Genomic DNA, 23,589 nt, shown 5'->3' with positions numbered 1-23,589 from the left:
GGCTCGGCGCGCTGACAGCACAGGGATCGCAGAGGAAGGAGGAGGGGGAGCCGGAAAGAGGGAGAAGGGGAGCCGGATGGAGATTTGACAGATGCAAGGTGTCTGGGGGGGGGGGGGGGTAACGTAAAGGGAGACGTGGGAGACCGTTAAACAGACCTCACGTTGACGCATTTCTAATGAAACTCAAAACCACGTCTGATCCGGAACCACGTCGCCCCTCAAAGACGTGTGTCCGCTTTCATCGGTCTGCTACATTAATCTTCAAAAAGAAAAAGCCTGCTGGAGCCCAGCTGTGTCACCCATGAATGGAAGATTGGACTAATGCTTCTTAAAGAAGAAAGAAAAAAGGGAGGATTATTGAATTATAGCAGACTGCAGCACATGATTGGGATTCTATTGAAACATTAGCACGGAAATGACTCCAACACTTTATTTTAAACCCACAGACCTTTAATTTGCAATTATATAAACATGACATGAGAGAAAAGCAGCAAATCCTCACATTTAAGGATCCAGTGCATCTTTTGCCATTTCTGTTTGATAATTGACCAGTTATCAAAACTGCTTCCTTCTGAATCAATTGAATAATTTGCAGCAAAAAAAAAGAAAATACATTGTTACTAACGCACTGTAATGTAGTTGTGAACCTTTATCAGGATATTTCAAGTGTGTATTAATGTATTTTTTTTCAACAATTATAACTTGGCATCTCTAAGCGGACTATGACCAGATAATGAATGACTAAACAATGTTTCTTTGTCCACCAGAGAGCACTGACAAGCTGGATTCTAAAAATGTAAAATGTCCCACATAAAAAAGAAGTGTGTTATAAGTTTATGTTACAGCTATCTGATTTAATAAACCCTCACATATTTGTGTCTGCCAGGCTGTAATCGTTACATTTTTAAAATCAACATGAAATGTTTTTTTCTTTATTAATTAAACCCCGGAAATGTACCATTTCTAAACCTAAAAGAGCCGTTTGTGTGTATACACAGTTAATAAACGCCTAATATCCCACTTTACGGCTTTGTTCTTGTGTGTACTCATCAGTCATTCATTTACTGTTTGTACACCAGTGATGATTAAGTTAGTAATTAGTGTTTCAAAACCATTTATTCAATGTTTATATACGGCTTCTGAATGCTCTACAGTGGGGTTAAAATAAGGCATTTCCAAATAAAAAAAAAAACATTACACCCAAACATGCGACCCCAAAGAGTGCTCCATGCTCGGTCCATGTGTTGCTACAGTAGTTGCTGCATTGCTCAGCTACCGCGTGGTGAGCGGCCTCTGGACTGCAGTCGCACTGAACGGAGAACTCGCCACACGCAAACACACAGCGGTCCGGCCCACGGCAGGCTGACCAAACGCAAAACGGGGATCAGATCAAGGCCAGGTATGACCTTGAGGCACAGGTGAGGGGGGGGGGGGGGGGGGGGGGGGGGGGGGGGGGGGGGGGGGGGGGGGGGGGGGGGGGTAATGGTTCATGAATCCAAAACGCACCAACGAACACAAACAAGCAGGAGGAGCCACGTTTCGTTTAAGACTAACTCGGTTATGACTCCTTCCCATTTGCTGTGCACACGAAACCAATGAGCCTGAAGGCCCGGGGCCCAGGCAGAACCACCAGCGCGTTATCACGTCACACTGTAGGACATCAGGGGCAGGGGGGGGGGGGGGCAGGTGCTACATCCTCCATATGGCACACACAAGCAGCAAAAACAAGCTGAAGGCGGGACATGTCGAGCAGCCCGGGGACCCAACAACACACGGGCTCCTTACATCGGTCAAGACCCGGGTCAGTTTCAGCCTCTTTTGAGGACAAACGTGGGGAAACCAAAAATTTGTTAAAACTAATGCATACAAAACATAAAGAGAGACTCGGTGGAGAGGGGGATAGCAGGAACAGTGTCTCTGGATAACCACACATTCGTCATCGAGGTGGAATAAGTTGAACACACGAATACTAGTAGCTCTTCCTCCGCTTTGTCTTTTTCTCAAAAGTTCCAACAACATACGAGGATTCTTAGTCCACTGTGGGGTGTGTTGGGGGGGGGCAAAACGATAACAAAACGTAAACATCATCAGCAGTTCTGACGAGACCTTGATTTAAACTTCCGTGGCAGGCGTGGGTTGAGGGCGGCGGGTGGAGGCGGGTGGAGGGGGGGGGTCGTGGTCAGTGCGCGGGGGAGGTGGCCCGTCGAGCATCTTCCCCTCTCACAGGCGCTTCTGGCCGATGAGCAAAACCACCACGACGCCGGTCACCAGCGTCACCCCCGCCAGCAGCCACTTCTTGAAGCTCTCCTGAGACTTCCTGCTCTCCGCCGCCGCGTCCTGCCCAAAGATCTCGGCGAAGCGCTCCTGGCAGACGAGAGAGAGAGAGAAAGGTTAACACCAGAGTATTCAAAGCATACTTTACAAAGCTAGATAAAATGAACTTAAGGCCAGAGGCAGGTTTGGAGGGTCAGGTACATTCCCTTCTGTAAAGGTCACCAGGCCTCAAACGAGCAGAGGGCTACTGAGACACCCCCGGCCAGTTATCCGTATGACTGTCACACGCAGGTGGAACTTTCCGTCCACCGCCGCACTGACGCAGGTGAGGAGAAAGCCCTGAACGACACCTGCATCTCACACAGAGACTTCTGCTCCCCGCCCCTTCACATTGTTGCCACCGACATTCTTTCCCATGGTTTTCCCACCGCCCACTGTAATCATTTCCTGGACATGAGCCGCAGAGCACGCGCAGTTGTGACGCACGGCCACGGGGAGGCGCCAGTCAGGCTCAGAAAGCTTGTGGACAAACCGGATCAGCTGAGCTGGACCTGAGTCACTGCTGCTGCTGATGAAGATGATGATGATGATGCTGTCATGCTGTCCACACCTCAACAAATCAGGAAACACGCGGTAGTCTAACCTCTCTCTCTCAAGAGCAAGTCATCTGAACACAAGTGGAAATGACCAATTCGGCTGTCAGAGGGGGTTGGGGGTTGGGGGGCTGTTACTGGAAGAAAGCAGACTGAAGTAGAAAGTGAAATGACGGAGTAATCAGTGAATCACAGAAAGAATGCGGGAGGGGAAGGGGAGGGATTGGAAACTCCTCACCCTGACTGAACCACATGGTGACTGAAGACAACAATGAGTGAATACAGGGCCCAGCCTCCATCTTAATCCAGCAGAGTTATAAACAGTAATGCGTCCGTATGCATAATACATATCTTTAAAACCATATCGAGGCAGCAGCCAAAGAAAGACAAGCAAAAAGGCCAAACAGTCTCTGGTTACAGCTTCTCCGATGGGAAGAGTCTCGGCTTTTCTTTGCCACACAAAGAGGAAACTGAATATCTTCTGGCTTCAACAAAACTAGAAGGAATTTAAAGATGGCCCCTTGGGCTCGAGGAAATTATAAGATCCACTTGCACGTTTTTTCCCCTGACATTTCATTGACAAACTCATTGTTGCCGCCACAAAGAAAATGCTTGTAAAGCCGTTATAAATACATCGGCATTCAGTGTTCAGGGAGAGTTGTGGGCAGCGTCATTCCAGGAGTTTTAAGTCACTACGATTTCTGTTGGATAACAAACTTCTTTTAAGCCCCGGTTTTATCTCGCTGCCTGATGTGGTGACATCACCACCGGACCAAAACGGACCAATGGAACTCACCAACAATGGATAGTAGCCGGTTACCAAATAACACACTTGTAGGGGCCAGGCCACTTTTCTTTACACCTCGTCACGTCTGTTATATATATGATACAGGAGGGCTTTCGAGGAAAGGAATCTTGGCTTTTGCGGCTAATATTTCTAAGAATGTGCCGGGTGTGAATGTGCTGGGGGAAGATAAGGGGGGTGGTGGTGAACTCACTTCTGTGACTTGCTACGGCCTGAAACAGAAACTGGTTTTCAGCTCAATACGTGCGTCATCGCCATGGTAATATATATGTCAGTATGTAATGGTGGTGGAGTCGCTGGACCCCGGAGCGCATGTCCTTCAATAATCCCAAACTCCAAATTGGCTTTTTGTTGATGCCAACTTCCGGGGTTTGGCCTCCCAGAATATACGTCATCACTGCCATCGTTTTGTTGCCTCAAGCCGTCACTGCTCTTTGGTTTGTGGTCTCTAAGGGGGCCGAGCGGCTCTCACAGGAGCTCTTTCATTCATGGTTTAGCTCTAAATAAACACACACGCGCATACAGTAAACTGCGGAGACTCAGTGAGCAAACATTCTGGAGAGGCTTTTCCGCTTGGGAGTGACCCAGTCCATGAGTAGGATCAGAGGGATGTGTGAGTATGTAACGGGTTCAGCTGAAGGAGGTGAAGGAGTTTCACTGGAGGCCCCTCTGCCTGTCAAGCGAGGGTGAGAATTTCACCTTCAAACCCTTCATTCCGTTCCCCCAGTGCACAGAAAGGCCTCGTGAACAACCGAGAGGAATCTCTTCTGCCCGCCCAGGAGGAAATATTTGTCTTCGACCTCACCTTGAATCGGAACGGGCCTTCGTACAAACCTGAATGAACTACAGAAGTTACTCATGGCAACGCCGTCGACACTGAATCATTCATTGAGTTCATTGTGGTGAACACACACTGAAGTTTATTTTGAGTCAATCCCAGACACGCCGTCCTGCAGCTGGGAATACTCACTGGAAGCACCGAATGTGTATTAATCCGCAACAGAATCCCACTTTAACAGCCGTTATTACTTTTTTAATTAAATTAATATATATATATATATATATATATATATATATATATATATATATATATATAAAAATAAATAAATAAAATAAAATAATAATATTTGTGGCTTTTAAGAGTCGTTAGTAGGAACCAACTGACCTCAGTGCTACATGGATAGCAACCTAGCCGGACACTCAGGAGCCAAACAGACCACAGAGTGCGTAACAAGAGGTTCTAATATGGACCGGAGCAAAGTTGCTCTTAGCACCCTGATGACTCAGCCGCATTCAAGTTAAAGGTGGAATCCGCCACAGGGGATTTATAAATAGCACTACAGTAAGTAATGACATAATGTGATTACGTGGTCCATCATGAAATATGAGCTAATGTTTTCCTGCGGCTTTTTCGATCTCGAATAAAAAGATGTATATAAAAAAAAAGGGCCAGTCTGACTACTCCATATCCATTTCTGGGAAACTTTCCATGACAACGCTGGAGGAATGTGGGTGTAGAGAAGGGGCCCGAGCATCTTGTAACGTTGACCGACACCTTTAAAACAGACATGTCAGGACATGCCTGGAAACACATAATGAAACAATGTGTCCTGATCATGTGGTCGTGCCCAGAGATGAAGGACAACGCTCCCTCAAACACTGTCCAAAGTGGACTTGTTAGTGTGTCCTCCTCACACAGGCCATGTTGGGTGTGTGAGCGACTGACAAAGTGTTCAGAGCTCCCTTTTGTCAGATGTTATTATTCCAATTATTAAATAAAATGTGCCGCTTAATGATCCATAATGGACTGGATCTTTAAGGTTGTTTGTGGGACTATTTTCAGCTGTGGATGAACACACATTTGGATCTGTAGTGTGGGGGCCCGTGTTGGCATTCTTCTGCACCAGCATTACCAGTCAGCTCAATCTCCCCTCGTCCCACCCGGCAGGTAGAGCCAGTCTTTGTTCCCCCTTTCACACGGTCACACCTTTCTTTCTGTATCTCCACTCCGCTCTCAGAGGAAATCAGGTGCTAAGCAGCAGCCTGCAGAGCGCTTTCAGGTCTCGTCTTGCTTTTCTTTTTTTTCCTGCTTTTTCCCCGCTCGGTCTAACTTTCTCTTTCTTTCGTAGACGTGGAGAAATAAAAAAAAAAAAAAAAAAGGATGAGGGAAGGATTATCTCATGAAAGCAAGAGGTCGGATATAAGAGAGAGAAAGGGAGCGAAATAGAGAGGGTGGGGTCGGGGGGCACAGGGAAGGAGATCCTGCAGTCGGTTGCCACGGCTACTGAAAAGCTGCTGATTAGTGTGTGTGTGTGTGTGTGTGTGTGTGTGTGTGTGTGTGTGTGTGTGGGCTTGCAGGTCCATCTCTGGCTGATTTATGGCCCGATGCTACATGTGGAGAAAGCAGCGTTTTAACGATCATTAGCAGCAGCGTCCCATTCATCAGCTGTGACTTGTCGGTTGCTCCGGTGTTGCACCATAACAAGCCGCTCAAATCCCCTAATAGTCAAAGCTCCTGACCACGACAACGACACCAACACCCCCCCCCCCCCCCCCCCCCCCCACACACACACACACACACAATGTCTATTAATACATCCCATCCTGTTTCAGGCAAAAAACTGAGTTGGAGGTGAATTCAATAACTTGGGGGCACTTTGAGAAAGCAAATTGTGTCAATTTTCGCAATCGTGATATCAGGCTGAATGCTTAGAGAGCATCAGCGTGTTAGAGCAGGTACAGATAAACAGGTGGACAGAATTAGTCAGAAGATGTTGAGATAACTGATGAATTTATATCAGTTATCAGGTAACAATTCCAACTGCTGGTTCCTGATCCTTGAGTATGAGGATATTAACATTATTGTAGAAGTTATCCGACCTCGATCTGGTCCTAGTCTACATCCTGCTTCAGCAGCCCAGAACACGAGCGTCGCCCTCCCCGGGTGTAACTCGTATGCCATCTGGTCACACGGATGCAACAGTGACTCCACTCAATAAACAAGAACGGCAGGTGTTTACACATCCGAGTGTTTACAACTCGCTGGACTATGTTGCTCAACAACAGCTGATGTTTTGAGGTGTTTCAAGAGCCAGCTGCTTCTTCTCCTTCATGTGACTCCTGAGGGGTCTTCAGGCTTCCTGTGAACTCTCGACCTGTGATCGTGCTTTGGGGTGTTCCTACCTCACCCCATGAGCTCAGACATTACATCTGTGTAAAGTATAGCAAATTCACATTAATGAATATAGTTATATAGAATGCATTTCAACCGTGTAAAAGATTAGCTTAGAGCTCATTGTGATTTTATTGTCATAATTGTGTCGAGCTTCGAAGCAAAACCAGTAAAATATACTTATAAGCAAAACCAGTACCAGTCAGGCGTGTCGGAGAACTTGCGATTGGCATTTCACAGCATCTACAACTGCTATTTATTGTAGAGAAGAATAAGCGCGAGTTGACGCTCTGACCCAGCAGGGTTATCAAGTTTCTTTTTAAGCCGTGAGAGTCTCTGTGTGTGCAACATCTGACCTGGGCGGCTCGCTTTCAACAGGCGAAGGGCCGCTTTCTCGCGACCCATCGGAGCCCGCGGCCTTCAGGGCACGCTGGACTCCCTTTGACCTGCAGAGAAGATTCCAGAGGGTTCTCAGTGTTGCAAACCGGAAACGTCTCAACAATGATCGAAAGCTGACAAAAGGTTCTTTCCCTTGCACTCTCACACATACCACAAGTGTGTGTGTGTGTGTGTGTGTGTGTGCGCGTGCGCGCGCGCAACACACTCTTTGAATAAAGCCTGACAAACAATCTAGATCAACCAGTCCACTTTCCTGATGTTACGAGGAGCTTATCTGCAACATGGCATGCACAAGTGCATGAATGACCAGAATGTGATGAGTCAGCATGAAGGCCACATCCTCACTCAGTCAATGAACGGCCAAGGAATGTAAAAAACATTTTTTTAATTTTTTTAAAAAGGGTGAGTACAACGAGCAGCAACTGAACTGTACAAAACAAAAAAAAACACACATTTCCAAGCCTAAAGTTGTACATCTGAAGACATTATGAGAGAAAAGCTATTATAAAGAATCCCAAAAGGGATATGGCAAATGTCTGAGCTCATGGGGGGGAGGTAGGAAAACCAAAGCACGACCACAGGTCGAGAGTTCACAGGAAGCCAGCGACCCAAAGCCTGAAGACCCCAGAGGACTCGCATGAAGAAGGAGAAGAAGCAGCAGCTGGCTCTTGAAACACCTCAAAACATCAGCTGTTTGTTGAGCAACATAGTCCAGCGAGTTGCAACACTTGGGATGTGTACACGCAAACACTGCAAGGCCCGTTCTTGTTTACTGAGTGGAGTCACTGGGGAGGGCGACGCCGTGTTCTGGCTGCTGAAGCAGGATGACTTCATATGGAGCCGTGTGTGTGTGTGTGTGTGTGTGTGTGTGTAGCTCCCGGGTACAGTGAGATGTGCGCGCTGTGACCTCTGCCTTATATCCAGGAGGAAAAAAGAAAAACTGTCCACGAGCGGATCATGAGATCACAGTGACGCTGTAAGATCAAAAGAAACAGCAGATAAGCTGCCGAAGGACACACAGACTCGCTGTATGTCAATCTGAAGGACATCCTGTATTTGATAGGATATATCCAACACTTATTTCTGGAGGATAAATATTGTTGCAGTCAGACTCTGTGCTCTTGCACTTTAAGTTCAGCTCAGCCCGTCTGCTTTGATTAACTCTGAGGTATCTCTGGAACTTGATTGGAAAATAAAAAGAGGAAGAGGACGGACAATTGTGTCGGGGATGAGAAACCCCACTTTTATTGTTGTATTTTCTTTATTAATTCTATTATAACTTAAAGTGCCATCCAACTGATTAAGAGGCCTTTCAAAAGCAATATTTGGGTGTTCATGTTGTCGACCATCTTCTTTCTCGTTGAATTTAGGACAGGCTCTGTGGCATGCTTTGGATTCCTAACTTGGGAAATATCCTTAAAGGTAGGACGGTTGTTTTAAAAAAGTACCAATCCTTAGACCAGTCAGGATTCTTCCTAAATGCAGTTACCAACTACATTCTCTATGACCTCCTAAACTGAGACAAGATAGGATTTCATACTGAGTCGTTGAAATGAGGCCTCTGGTGCACAAAGCCTGTAGAGACTGGAAATGCTGCCAAATAGTGCTTTTAAAAAAGGCTCTAAATACTTGTGTAAATAAAACAGAGAAAATAGCAGTGGTGTTATTGTAGCCCCGAACGTTGGCTATCTGAGGTCAGCCCCATGTTCTTGATACAAACCCACATTGTAAGAGATTGGTAGGGGCTCATCTTCGCAGTTCAAATTGCAAACGATTGAAAAGAGATAACGGTCCGTGGAACCACTGTGGAGATATCAATGTCTAAAGATAAAAACCTACGCCTGCAAGCTTGAGGGCGTAGGTTTAAAGGTGTATAACAAGAGTACACTGTAAGCTGTGGGTGGGTGAGTTGACCTAGATAAAGCTACACGGCTCAGAACATAAAAAGGTGCCGATCAGGTGTCATATTATGAGGACTTTGAGCTGGAGAACATTGGACCCCAGGAACATAGATTAGACTGATGTCAGTCTCAACACATACTCAGCTCGGTTCAGTACCATAACGATCTTACAGTTTAAATGTAGCGCAAGCGTTAAATCCTCACCCTCATCAAGAGTGTTATCCCCATCACATGATTAGAATTGCTGTATTCATCAATACCAATCGTGCGTCCATCAGTCGATTTAACGGCCGAGAGTTTCAATCTTCACAGAACCAAATCTAAAGCCAAGTTGGGGAGAAGCAGAAAAGAAAGGAAAAAAAGTCCACAATGTGAGCAATTGTTCCTCGCTCCCTTATCAATGTCATCGTCATCTCCACGAGTTCCATCACTTCCTGCTCCTCCCCAAGGCCTTCTGACCCGTCATCTTCCGTTACAGAGTGCCGAGGCGTTTCCAGCAACAGGGGAAGTCGGGTCAGCCGCCAAAGAGCCCATGTGACCAGGAAAGGTAGAGCAGAGCGGAGAGGTCCCATCTTACAGCTCAGGCTTTTAACTAATGCCCTTTAATGAGCAAGTAGGGGGACTACGTCAGCAAGCGACAAGAGCAGACGAGGGTTATGCTGAGGCCAAATGGAAGGAATGAAAAGGGAAGTTCAATCAGACAAAGACAGACTGCTCAGGCCAACAGCCAACAAAGATGGCAAATGAGAGGAACATATGTACATAATACATACACTTGCTGATGCCTGAAGGAGCGCATCCATTCCAATCGCGTCGCTTGAAATGTGCATGTTTCATATGGTATAAAGTTCTTCTTCCATTGCTTATGAGGCTATTTTATATGTAGGCTTTGGTCTGTGTAAACAGGGCTTCTTTATGCACTGGACGTGGTTCCTTTCTACTGACTGGTAGGAACAAGAAAACATGGCATTTTAAAAAATAAAAGCTGACAGGCAGCCGCTCCAAGCAAAAAAGAAAAAGAAAAAAAAAGGAAACTTTTGAAACGGGTTCAGAGAAAGTGGTGCGATTATAACTCGCCGACCTCGTTCTTCTTCTGCACGAGGCTCATGGAAGAGTCCGGCCGAACCAGAGTAACGAGCCGTGGCAGGTTCATCGGTCACACTCTTCACATTCCTGGCTAGATCCCCACCACCTCAAGCATGAGATCAATGCTGGTTGAGGGGGCGGTGAGACAACGGAACTGGTTTGAATAGTGATGAATCATTTCCAAGCAGAAAGGAAGTAAGTGGAAAAATGAGGAAATTGAGTCATTAGCACTTTGTGCCAGCATCGACTCGTCTCAACGGCCCCGTTTTGGACCGCAGGGCCGTCTCTGTGTGTGTGCCCGCCGCGAGCGCAGGTCGAGCCGGTGGTGAGACCATGAATTAAAGAGGAGATTAATGAGTCAGGACACAGACTCCAATCTGTTCCCTGCCCCGCTCTGGGGGCCGTCTCCCTTTCTCTCTCCACAAAACCCCATTCTGTCAACACACACACACACACACACACACACACACACACACACACACACAGATCATGAAATACTAATATTGACCACACAGTTAAAAATACAACAAGGACATGGACTCAGGACTGTGTGTGTGTACCTCTGGCGGAGAAAGAGCACATGTTTGTGAGAGCGTAAACATGGAGAGGGTGAACGCTGAAGCAAAGGGGACAAGGACTGGGTGGGGGGGCGAGGGGTTCCACTGTATAACCCTCCACCCTGGAGGCCAGACACCTCACCATGACCCCTTGAGACCCACCTTCTGTTCGGGTGAATGAGACATGAAAAGAGGCCAGGACTGAGGAAGAGAAATGAGACAGAAGTAGAACAAAAGCAGGAGTGAAGCAGACTGCGGAGGGGGAGAGGCTGACGAAAACGACTGGAAACTGAAAAAAGGAGGAAACTCATGATCAGTAAAGTGTGTGCAGAGGGGAGCAAGTGACAGACAGTGGTGGAGATCACAGAGATTTCCTTGAAACTACACTTTCCCTTCATTTTCAGAAAGTTTGACATGACATGAAAGAAGCCGATTCCCCAGAATCACTGAAACGCGCAGATGAGTATCTATGGGCCCGTTTTTGTTCTCTTTCATTATCTCCTCTCTCTTATTGCACAGCCACTGAGGATATCTTGTGACTTTATTCCTTTACCCCCTTGGCCATTAAAAAAGAAGACGAGAAGAAAAAAAAAGTGACGACTACAACGTTGATGGCAACAACGCTCTTTATCATCATTTAGTCCGCGCGCCCTACCAGGCCGGGCGCTACATTACCATGAAATACTCATCAACCCTCTCCATCCATTCCTCAGCTCACGCACTTTAATACATGCCATGAGACTCGCTAATCCCATGATATGCTTCATAATCTGATCACAGATATGAGCACAGAGAGACAAAACGGATAGGGGAGAGCAGCCGGGGAAGATACGGGATGAAATGCAATCAGAGGAGAGGGGTGCCGTCGGATGCTGGGGCTTTGCCGCGTGAAGACAGACGATGGGGGAGAAAAACAGTTTTAACGAATATGCCGCACAGGAGGGATGTGGGCTGGAGCAGAGGGGTAAAAAAAAAAAATGTGGGGGGAAAACAGACAGGAGAGGAAGATGTGGGGGGGGGGGCGAGAGAGAAACACTCGTGACCTGATTTCAACACTAAGCCTCGGAGAAGTGGGGCAGCACGTAGGCAACCGAACGCAGTGTCTTTGCTCGCACAGCTGTTCGGCTCGTGAGCTGCACACGGAGAAATGTGCAACACACGCCAATTTGCAGTGCGAGCCATTCACCCACATCCCCTCGGCGAGCTGAGTCACTGGCCTCGTCTTCCCCGCCGTCTAACGGGGCACTGCGCTGGCAGTCCTGATGTCTACCAGTCTTAACGGCTTCACGCTCCGCAGTGGGCCGGCAGTCCACACGAGCACATCTGATACACAGCTGGAGGTCTGCCCCGTATACATAAACAGCGTCTGGGTTTGGAGCATACGGGCGCCTGTTTCTAAATGAGGGATGGGGAGAGACAGAGAGAGGATCTATTGCAGTCTAAAGGCAGCATTTGGTACAGCCCAGCTTTCCCCGCCAAACGTCAACATGTAGCCACCTCCTGCACCCACCAGGAATGGTTTGGCCAAGTCCCTCTCCTTAAAGACAAACACAAATCTATACATCTTGAACACACACGTCCCTGATGTTCTTGTCCACACACACACACACACACACACACACACACACGTGTCACAAAATGTGAGACAATGCAATGACGCTTCAAGCGATGACTTTATCAACAAAGCGACGACACACCTTTTCGAGCACAACTGAAAAGCCAGAAAGGCAAATTCCTGTGTGTGGCCACAGGTCCTTTGTTTGAGGTAGTCACATGACCAGCTTGACTTGGTGCTGTCCCCTCCCCTCTGCAGCACATACAATAGAATGCTTCAATGTATGAGGCGACGACAACAACAACAACAACAACCCTGCGCCGCGTGAGGACAAATGTACAATCATGCGATCGTTACACAGAAACTTGTCTGATGAGCTAAACAAACAAAAACAACACTGTCCTTAAAACAAAACCCTGAAAAGACGGAGAAAGAAAACATATCTCCTAATTAGCTACGTGTGAGCCGTTAAAGAGAGGAGGAAGAGGAGGAGGAGGAGGGGAAAGAGGGAGAGTCAAAGTGGGATGAAGAGAAAGATGAAGGGACGGCGGAGGCAGCTGCACAGGTGGGGGTGGAGGTCTCGACTCTAGAGAGAGCGGGGATCAAGTCAGAGGGAATCGATAACGCGGACGATGTTTTTGATAAACAAACTGACACGGGGAGACACTGGAACAAGGGCACGCAGGGTTAACGGCGAGATCGACGAGGCGTGCAGCCGCACGTCTGCTCTCTAATGTGTGTCGCCACAGTAGTCTGTGAAGGTGGACGCAGCGATAGGTGGGTGTAGAGAGGGGAGGAAGGGCAGACAGGGCTGGAAATACAGGAGCTCCGAAAAAATGATGGAGAGGAGGAGGAGGCAGGAAAAATAATAAAAAATAATCGATTGGTGGCAGTGGGAGGGGTGCACGTATGGAGGATCAAGGGTGGGGGGGAGGGGTGGAGGAGGAGGAGGAGAGAGAGAGAGATGGAGGCGGGCCGGATAGGTCCCATGGGTGAGATTTCCTGCTCCTCTCCGGTAGGGTAGTCTGACAGACGACTCTGTGGATCTAAGTGCCTATCCTATGTGCATGTTAATTACAGAGGGGGAGGGAGGGGGAGAGAGAATAAGTCTGCCAAGGAGAAAGGCACAAAGGAAGCTCAGGTGTTTCCCTTGTCAAAACAAGTCAATGGCCTTACCCGCCACGGGTCTTCAATTACAGTGTCTAACCCACTTCACAGAACAGGCAGCACACGTTCAGAATCACACAGAGATTAAACACGTTTATCCGTCTTCGCTTCTGTCAACAACTCCCATGGAAAAAAAAAAGGCCAAAGCAAACAATATGCCAGTCCAGCTCCTAATATCATCCAACTTCCCCCTCATCTCTACTTGTGTGGATGTCAGCCCCAGAAGAACCTCATCATCTTTCGGTTATGGATATGTCGTTTCATTTATTCGTCCATCCATCTATTGTTAATAAAAAGCATCAGTAATTTCTATAAATAGCTGGACACTGCAGTTTTTTATAAACGTCCCTTAAAAAAAGAGGGCCTACTTTTAGCCGCGGATACATACGCGTCGGGTGCTCTGGTATTACCAGCAGCAGGCTGGTGCATTGTGGGATTGACAATAAACTACAGCGTGTGGTCACGGTAAAGAAGGAATGTGTCAGACAGAACAGAGAGGCTCACTGATGCCCTTTTTGAAATTATTTATTTTAAACGGAGCTCTGTTGTTTCACAATGAGACGGTAAAAAAAAAGGACGTCGGCAGACATCATCTCATAAAGTGCTGGCGTAGCAACGAGTACCGTCGGCAGCCAGGAGTGTCAGAGGTGATAGAGAGACGGGAGGACAAACCTTCACTGTTTTGAGGACATTTTTCTTGTAGTTAACTTTTGCTTACCGAGACCGTCGACAGCACAACTGGGATGATGGCTCTTGTTTCCCTACGGAAACACCCAACAGCCACCCCACTTAGCCACCCAGCACCAGCCAAGCTTCTCCAGACCGTGGCAGTGTGCATCCTTCCTCTAAATGAGTTTAGCCTTTATTAGTCCGTCAGAGGGAAGAGAAGAAAAACATTGTTTCCCCCAGTAGCGGGTGGAGATATTATTCATCTATAATTGGTAATAACCCTGTACCACCACCCTGAGGCGGCTCAATCTCCACTGAGTAATCACCGCCAGCCCTCGCTCTGCTGGAAACGACATTATTAGGTCGGCGGCACCGTCTCTAGCTCTGCTGCCTGCCAAGGTGTATTATCTGACAATGTCTGGCTCTGCTCCTGCACATGCTGTGGAGGGAGAGTCGGGCCGCGGAGCATATTCATCCCACATCCCCAACCACTCATGCATCCCGGACAGCGGAGGCTCCGAAACGAGCTCCGGCGGGATCATTTAGGCCGAGGCTTTATCCGGTTGGTCCGACAGCGAGGTTTGCTCTCTTGTACAAAACACCTTTTGCTTTTAAACTGTCGCCTCGACCATTTCCCCAAGTTCAAAGGACTGCCTTTCGTTGTCCTCGATATGAACCGGGGCAGGGGGTTGGCGCTGGACCAAAATACAGCACAGGGCTCACGGCGTGTGATGAGAATATATATTTGTCGTGGTGGTGGCAGTTTACGCAACTGAACGCTTCCATTCACACGACGTGCATCGAATGAAGTAGAGAAACAAAACAACGGCATTAAAGAAGTTCTGCATCGGTATCATATTAAGGGTGCTGGTATCTGTGATGCTACGCAGCCTTATTGAAAATGCAGAATTAGGTTAATTAAACAAGCAATTAATGCTTTCAATTTCTTTCCATAATATTATTATTATTATTGAAAAATGACCATTATAGTTTCATAGAACCAATGTTGATGTTTTCATTATCGTTTCGATTAATCGGCTTGTCAGGAAATGCCTCAAGAAGAGCTCGTTTTAAATCAAACCAAAAGCACAGAACCAAGAGCCATTGAGTAGACGACATGAAATATAAACTCTTACCACCAGAATTTGCCTGAATTGTTTGTGTCAATTTACTCAATTCATCAAAAGTCTCGGGAGAGTCTGCAGCTTCCCTCATACGCTGTTGGTCTGTGAATGCAAAGCCGTCTCTGAGTCTATTCTCAAGTGTCAGATTATGGAGCTCAGACAGCGACGAATACAGTTATTTTCACCCGGAGCTCAAATCTACAAATTATGCCAACACCAATAACTTTACCTCAAGATTAGCATTCAAAAGATTGATTTTCCTCATTCATGTATGATATATTATCTTTAATTGTTGGAGTATCAGACACAAACAGTCACCCCCTTCTCCTCTATTTTTCGTCTATCCGCCACAATCCTTTCCAACAAAAAACAAAGATATTTGCTCAGCAACAATAAGCCTGCGAGAGAGTAATGTAGTAACTGAAGTGAAAGTGACCTTGCTGCTGCTTAGCGCAGACTAATATTTCATCAGCTAGCACTCACAGCTATACTCAGGTTCCCACATCTGCCGTGTTCATCCCTGTGAGGAAGCGTCGGGGGAGGGAGAGAGGGAGGGAAGGAAGGAAGGAAGAAAGAAAGGGGGAGGAAATAAAAGACACAGGGAAAGAAAAACAACAAAGTCTCGTGTGGGTTTTTTCCTCAAGAGCGCAGGTTGACTTTGAACAGAGAAACCACAAAAGAAACCGTGATGCTATTGTGACAAAGAAGGGGGGGGGGGGCAATAGAGCCATGGGGAGAAGTGAGGACTAACGGGAAAACCACCTACTGAATCCTGTGTTTTAGTTTGCCACTGCAGCTCGGGACTACCCCCCCTGAGGCGAGAGCGTCAACTTATGAATCACTAACACGGGACACACATCGAGACAGAGCCCCCTCTCTCTCTCTCTCTCTCTCTCTCTCTCTCTCTCTCTCTCAACACAATGCTACCAAAAAACGGAATAAAAGTGAATTACACAAAGCTTCGCAGGGAAGGAAGTGGCATCATGTGCCCAGGATGATGTTAGCCGACCGCAGCAGAAGTGAAACCGTAGCAGAGGATACGCTCAACGCCGCGATCCATTCAGCGTTTTCAGGCGAAGTCGGTCACTTCTGCAAGTCAAGGTCGTACTGACATGACAGACAGGAGTTAGTGTCATTAGTCTGACTTGTTGCTGAGCAAATGCTCTGAGAAAGATATATGTGTTTAGAGAGTGAGTGAGTGTATGATTTTAACTACATGAGCTCATGGAGATTAACGCACTGCATTGACGACAGCGTTGGTAAAAATATTGATGAGCGGCCGGGATGAAAAACTAGATAAACCATTAGACCAGCCTCTCTTCGGTTGATCGATTGTCACCCTGACTGTGCCTCCAGTTAGGCTCACTCTATAAACAGCCGTTACGGCACCAGGACAAGAATCCCAACCACCGGATTGTTTTGACATTATCTGAAGCTGTACTTTGTGGTTGCTCATAAACAAAAGTTAAAGAAAAGGGACACCTTCAAATGGTTGACGCTACATGCAAAAAAGTGACCAAAGTTATCAGAAATGACAAACATGGGCACCATACGTGTATTTATGAGACCAGACTGCAGCATCCCTTCAACAAAAACAACTGACATCAATATGTTGCATGGCTTTAGCCTTTGTTATCACATATCGTATCCTGTCACCTGTTTCCAAAACCACATCCCCCCTCTCCACCGTGTTATCTCTAGTCCAACGCTGAAATAAATGAACAGATTATTGGTCTGCCACATGACATTTTTCGCCTAAATGTGCTTTTCAGCCAGATGTCAGTTTCCATAGGCCCGAATACAAACAGCCCCCCCTTTCCTTTTCCATTCCTTCAAATGGCCGGCACAAAAGGAAAAGAGCTGACCTGAACCATACAGGAGGTGTTTGCGAGAGCGCACGTGCACATACATGTACACAAACACACACTGGGGTAGTCAGTACGGCCCACTTTCCAGCTAAAAAAAATAATTATTTTATTTTTTTAAAAAAGGAGCTTTCATCTGCATGCAGCTGCCTCGGTGAAGAACATAAGAGAGGAGGAACAACAATGTACAGATAGTGGAAGAGGAGGGGAAAGCAACAAAGAGACAGACACAGAGCCAATCAACTGACCAGAGTGAAACAAAGGGCTATCTGTAAAAGCCCCGGACTTCATCCCACCCTGTGATGAGAGAACTTCAATCCCCATGCAGGTGGGCTGCAAACAGCCGCAAAGCCCTGATGTAGCCAGTTAAGCTCCTACTTCGATCCATCTTATTGAGCTCCGTGCTGCTGATCAATTAGAGAGCAGCTGAACCAGCTGCTGACCACACAAACATTTTGTTTTCAAGCACAGATTGAGGTGCTGCCTTTTGTCTAGGTCCGTTTTATCTAATCTGAAGTCTTCTTCCTCCGCTGGTCAAAGGGTCAAACCCACTTCTGTGTCACAATCTCACACAGAGGCCGATGCCGTTAGCGTGCTGCTTATCTGTCCCGCTGGCGTAAGATAAGTCTCAACATGTAGGATGGAGTACAAGCTGCGCTGCTCCCCGACAACGGTGCAGGGTCACTGGAGGTCGGGCCAGGTGGAGCTGACCGACAGGCACGTGATCGGGGCTCAACAATGAGGATGGACCGATTGCCCGGGGCAAATAAAACGCCACGTCGGGACTCGTGTGCATGCATGCGTGTGTGTGTGTGTGTGTGTGTGTGTGTGTGTGTGTGTGTGTGAGAGAGAGACTCACCCATCCTCCCTGGGTCTGGATCCAGGGCTGAATGTGGTTGTCCAGGTAGACCGTCATCCACTCGATGATCCGTCCCACCAGTGGACTCATCTCCTTCTCCACACACTCCACGCACAGGGCCCCGCCGAAGGCGAAAAGCCCCACGATGCGGCCCCAGTTGACCCCGTCCCGAAACACCTCGTCCATCACGTTCTCGAAGCTTTGGTAGGCCGTGGCCGGCGTGATGTGCAGCTGGTTGTGCAGATCGCTGAAGGCCCGGGCGTATCGCAGCTCGAACTCGTTGGCCGAGTCCCGGAGGGCCTCCTTTACCGCGTCCAGGTTCGTCGTCGACGGCAACCGTTGCGGTCGCAGCGGGGATGCCGGTGGGGTCCCGGGACTTGTGCCATTGAAAGTCCCGTTAGCGTGCGTCGCTACCCGCTGTTCCTCGGCATCGCCCGCCCCCGCCTCCCCCCCGTCAGTCCTGTTCAGAGGCTCTGTGAGTCCCATGTGGGTGAGGGGATAGTTCCTCTGGGAGAGTTTATAGTTTATGTAGAAGACCACCAGCTCTCTGTTTTGAGACATGTTGCGTATGAAGATGCGTTTCCTTTGTCGTCTCTGCTGCTCTCTTGGTCGAGCCTCGCTGTGCCGGCTTTTCACCTGTTCAGACCACCATGGTCAGCTGATGTCCAGAGGACACTTGGGGGGTGAAAACCAAAACCTACACACGGCCGACAAATCAGCTCAGGCCCTGTAGAGAGACAACAATGAAAAGGTCAAAGTCTGGATAGCCTATAAGCACAATGTCATTATAAATATGTGTGTGTGTGTGTGTGTGTGTGTGTGTGTGTGTGTGTGTGTGTGTGTGTGTGTGTGTGTGTGTGTGTGTGTGTGTGTGTGTGTGTGTGTGTGTGTGTGTGTGTGTGTGTGTGTGTGTAAAGAGGAATGTACAGGGATGGCTGCAGACTTTCAAATACAATTTGGACAGTTAGGGTCAAAGTGCGTCGCTCTAATTGGGCTGTTACATATGGAACAGATGGCAATGATATTAATGAGAAAATCGTAGAGCGAATGTGTGTGTTTGAGAGAGAGAAAGCGAGAGAGAGAGACAAAGGGAGGGGTGGGGTTTAGGTGAGGAGAGATCAGAGGGACAGTCTGGCTTGAGGGGTCCACGCAGACAGTCGCCAACTCCCAACCAGTGACCTTTGACCTTCAGACGGAGCTTTCAGGCACCTTGTTTGTCTCAGCTCCAGGCTCTCTGGTACTGTCACAGTCGCGCGCGCCCTTGAATCTCGATACAAAGCCGACTTTTCCGCTTCTACAGCCAGCATCCAACAGGTTATCGTCTCATTAGCAGCTCTGGATGTTGGTCAAAATGTGCCCATGCTGGCCTTACACCACTTTGTAAATTCTGGGTTAAATACTTGATCTGTTTTTAGTATGAAATCACAGGTAATATTAGATATTATAAGATTGCTTTCACGTGACAGTAGATGTTGCTGCTAGTCCACTGAGTGTATAATGACCAAATAAAAGTATCCAATAAAGATAAACTACCTTGCTTCCAGGGCCAGTGAGCCCGATCTAGTGAACTCTTAACCCAACTCAAAGTCTTAAACCCTATGAGCAAAACAATTATGTGTGTTGAGCATTGACGCATGAAGCTGCAACCCTCAACACACACCACACACCCTTGTGTTGAGGGTGACATGCAGGGATTCTGCTTTGATAGCACTTTGGCATGAAAGGGTTAAATGCAGGTTGAGCAAAGGCTTGCTCCGTTTGTCAAACACAGAATGTACTATGAATAATGGTGATGAAATCATTGTCTAACTGCTACTGTTCAAATGCCGAAGCTATTAAAACAGAAGCGGGATGTTTATATGCAGAACTGCAAAGTCAATCAACTGCTAAGTCATTGACAGAAAATGCAATCTGCAACTCTCTGTTCCCAACTCACACGTCGAAAATAAAAGACCAAAAAAAAAGTGATGGCTAGTGGTTAACGAATAGTCAGTGCACTAATGTTACCTTTGGTGAATGATCATTATAAAAGGTTTTAGACAGCCTATACTGTAAAAAATATATACTTCAATCAAGATGCATGTCAAAGTCCTGCAGCCAGCAAGAAGAGAGTCGACGTGGGAAAGAAAAGACACCCTGACAGAGCCACAGCACGACAAAGCCTCGGCTGCTGCTGTCACGGCTCCATTAACTGGTGCATCCCTGCGCGCAGAAACAAGTGCGGGACCACGGTGGGACCACGGTGGGACCACGGTGGGACCACGGTGGGGGTCGGCCGTGAATATGAGTTGATGGGACGGAAGGGGAGCTCCATGCAAAGTGCTGGTGACGTTACATAATGCATACACGCGCCTCTAACGGCACAATGGACGCACGAGACACTCTCCTGGCAAACAAGTAACGTGCTGTAGTTTCTTAGAGCCCCCCCCCCAAAAAAAATAAAAAAAATAACTTGTTACCAACACGTCCAGCGGAATATTTGGGCCACAACGAATTGGATATTAATATTATTGTCTTTAAAGTAAACAGCCCGTAGAGCAGATGAAGCCCCACAAGGCAGCAGTGTTTACAGTGGCCACATGGTCCCGAGCTACCAGCACGTGGCTCGGGTTTTAATAGCACAGCGCCGATGTAAACACCACACGCACACGGCTGCTGCGGGGAAACCGACGGGTCGCGGCGATCCTGAATGCAACATGTTGGAGGACGACAAAACCCGCTCCAATATGAACTGGTGCAAAGCGAAGCGTTGCGGTTTATGACGGCGCAATCTGGACTCTTCACTCCCGGATCAACCGACCAGGGGATGGCAGCGATAGTGCACTGCGTCCGTATGCTGCGTACCCTGGTCGTGCGAGGCCATCTGGGTTTCGATGCAATCAAATCCCCAGATTAAAACATGTATTCACAATCCCATCGCCAATATGAAGACTTTATATTGAAGAGAAAACGAATATAAAATTAGACTAACATTAGCGCCTTACCAGCAATAGTGGATAAATATGGGGTTACCCTCCTCGGATCGTCCCCCCCTTTGCTCCCTCTGAGGAAAAAATGTCCGGAATCAGTGTGTCCGTGTAAAAGCTGTCAAAACCCGGAGCCCAACAGTCACTTTGTGTGCATGTTGGCACGTATCCTCCTACGTCTTCGCCCCCTCCTCTCGCTGCACGCCCAGCCCACTGTTACGTAATACGACGCCTTCAGAGTTGACCGAGTGTTTGCTTTCCGATCATATCGCGAATAATCGTTCGTGCTGCTTTTTAACCCCTTTTGGACGACACTCACGACACAACTACATATAGTTATGGAATCAGAGACACATGTACCACTACGGATCTACACGGCGACCGAATCATGGAAACCGATGCACATAACGATAACTATTTCCATGCGTGTACATTACTGGTGGGGGATGCATGTCTGCAAGTCACTCTTTGTTCACTCTATATCGGTGAGAGGGTTTTTTTTAAATATTAGCATTACACAAACTAAAACACGTACACGCCAATGCCCTTCTCCTTTCTCGCCTTCTAGCTGCCGCAGTCCTCTCACTGTGTCCCTTTAGTCAAACAAAACGTGCGTTATTTCCAATCAGAGCCACACTTTGGCAATTTAATTTCCGAACAAGAGAACCGGTTTGGATCGAGACCCTGAAGCCAGCACGGGCCATTCCCCGCTACAGTCACGACCACTGGGCTGAGACCAGATGCCACTTTGCGACAGCAGCCTCTGATCCAGCGCTAAATAGACCGCAGCAGACATCGTTACACAACCGATTCTCGAGCAGAGCGACAGGGACACACAGCTGGGCCTGAACCGGCGGTACTGGAGGCAGCCACTGAGGAACATGTAGGCTTCTGAAGATGGCTGTCACTGTCATACAAGCGAGTGCAGTCGAAGGATTCGCAGACCGTGTAAACGCGGAAAAGGGGGATTCACAGTGGCGGAATCAGACACCGCAGTTTGCGCGTACACTTTGCGCTAATCAGGGTTCGAGCTGACGGGGGGAACATAGGAGGAAGCGCGGTGATGGATCCGCATTCTTCCAAATCTGTCGACCTCCTTCCTCTACGTAGCTGGATTCAGAGAGGAAAATCCACCCTCCCTCTCTCTCTCACTGTGGGTCTCTCCCTCTCCCTCTCTCTCTCTCTCTCTCTCACACACACACACACACACACACACACACACACTTTCGCCAACGCAACGATCACAATCCTTAGAGTCACATTCGCAAGACGCATCATATTGTCTTACTTGTAGGGTGGTCTCCATAAAATCATTTCTGTCGGCTCACAATCCTGACCCCGGCAGGAGTAATCCAATCCGTCATTGCTAGTGCGTCTGGCTCAAACGCCGACGGAGATCTCCTCGCCAGCGACTGGCTGCCCCGGATCCGCCCACCGTCACGCTCCTCTGCGTAACGTCACCGTGCCAGCTCGGCTCCGTTCCGCCTGGTCCAGCTCGGTAAACGGCAGCTTTATCCGGCGTAAGAGCGTACAACCACGTAAGGAAGGAGACACACAATTAATGAGTTAATGGTCCTCTCGCCGGAGAGTGGTGTCCACGCGTCACTTCCAGACGTCATGCGCGAGCTAAGCTAGCGGAGTCCCAACTAGCTTAGCGTTGGCTAGCGCTAACCGGTTGAAAGTGCGCTGGTTAGCGCGGCTTCTGACCCCAGCGACGCGAGTTACGTCGACAGTTGAGCGCAACCGTCGCATTCTTTACCGTCTGCCCGTCTCGTTGCGGTTTTATGGAGGAGTAACGCGGCGTTGCGTCCATAACATGGCTCCGTGTAGCAGCTGTTGGGCAGCTTTCCGCTTTACTTTAACAAAGGATGCGAGAGGTCGCCATAGTAACCTTTGTTACCCCAACATGTAGCGCGCTTCAGACCCCCCCACCAGTTTGAGCACAGTGCCACCCCGTGGACATCTTTATACAGCAACACTGGACATCACTTCCGACAAAAGAATAGCTAAGAACCACAAAGAAACTTGATGCGAATAAATGTACTCACCCCATTTGCTATGGAGCCCCTAAATGAGATCTGGTGACACGATGATTGCACGCAAGTGCACTTCATTTAACTAAGTGTGTGACTTATGAAGATAATTGGTTGCACGAGATATTATTCAGAGGCTTCGTAACAAAGGGACATACATATATGCACACACTTTTCAGTTTTTAATATTCAGCAGTTATTTATTTGTATTCTGTCATTTCACAATTGTTACTTTTGTGTAAGACCATTACATGAAATAAAAATGATGGGAAAAATAAACCACCAACATAGGTTGAATACTTTTGCAAGACACTGTCGGTCTCAACTCAGGTAAAGCCTGGCATCATGAATACATGCAGAACTAGAACCGGCTTTAGTGTCCTTGAGTAAGTCACATTTCTCCTGATCTGATCTGAGGTCCTGGGACAGGGATGTTGTATGTGTACAGATTGTAAAGCCCTCTGAGGCACATTTGTGATTTTGGGCTATACAAAATAAACTGAATTGAATTTGGACATTTGGAAAAGCAGAGGTGTGACATAACATTATATACATGTTATAAGA

At 47.7% G+C, this 23,589-nt stretch overlaps 1 protein-coding gene across 2 annotated transcripts; it reads right to left on the bottom strand.

The window, feature by feature from the left end:
- Positions 1 to 416: 416 nt before the first annotated feature.
- Positions 417 to 22,909, bottom strand: bcl2l1 (BCL2 like 1). Of its 2 annotated transcripts, none has more exons than XM_034537371.1 (3): positions 22,281 to 22,909; positions 18,027 to 18,753; positions 417 to 2,364 (listed from the first exon to the last, which is right to left on the bottom strand). In XM_034537371.1, the coding sequence occupies exons 2-3, from the start codon at positions 18,585 to 18,587 to the stop codon at positions 2,221 to 2,223; spliced, it is 705 nt and encodes a 234-aa protein (XP_034393262.1). In that variant the 5' UTR covers positions 18,588 to 18,753; positions 22,281 to 22,909; the 3' UTR covers positions 417 to 2,220. The 2 variants fall into 2 exon arrangements, with proteins under 2 accessions (XP_034393262.1, XP_034393263.1); XM_034537372.1 differs by lacking the exon at positions 22,281 to 22,909 and adding an exon at positions 21,011 to 22,166 and having other exon boundaries at positions 1,441 to 2,364.
- Positions 22,910 to 23,589: the final 680 nt, after the last annotated feature.

The sequence above is a fragment of the Cyclopterus lumpus genome, chromosome 7 (assembly GCF_009769545.1).
Source record: "Cyclopterus lumpus isolate fCycLum1 chromosome 7, fCycLum1.pri, whole genome shotgun sequence".
NCBI classification, from domain to species: Eukaryota; Metazoa; Chordata; class Actinopteri; order Perciformes; family Cyclopteridae; genus Cyclopterus; species Cyclopterus lumpus.
Note: the sequence above shows the minus strand (reverse complement) of the source record. Positions and strands in the feature narration are given on the sequence as shown.

What these genes read in the sequence shown, in the direction of transcription:
- bcl2l1 (XM_034537371.1), bottom strand. Translation starts at nt 18,587, where the DNA reads ATGTCTCAAAACAGAGAGCTGGTGGTCTTCTACATAAACTATAAACTC. An exon ending in TCCAGACCCAGGGAGGATGG is followed by an intron (nt 2,365 to 18,026) that starts GTGAGTCTCTCT and finishes CTCGTCTGCCAG; the next exon opens with GAGCGCTTCGCCGAGATCTT.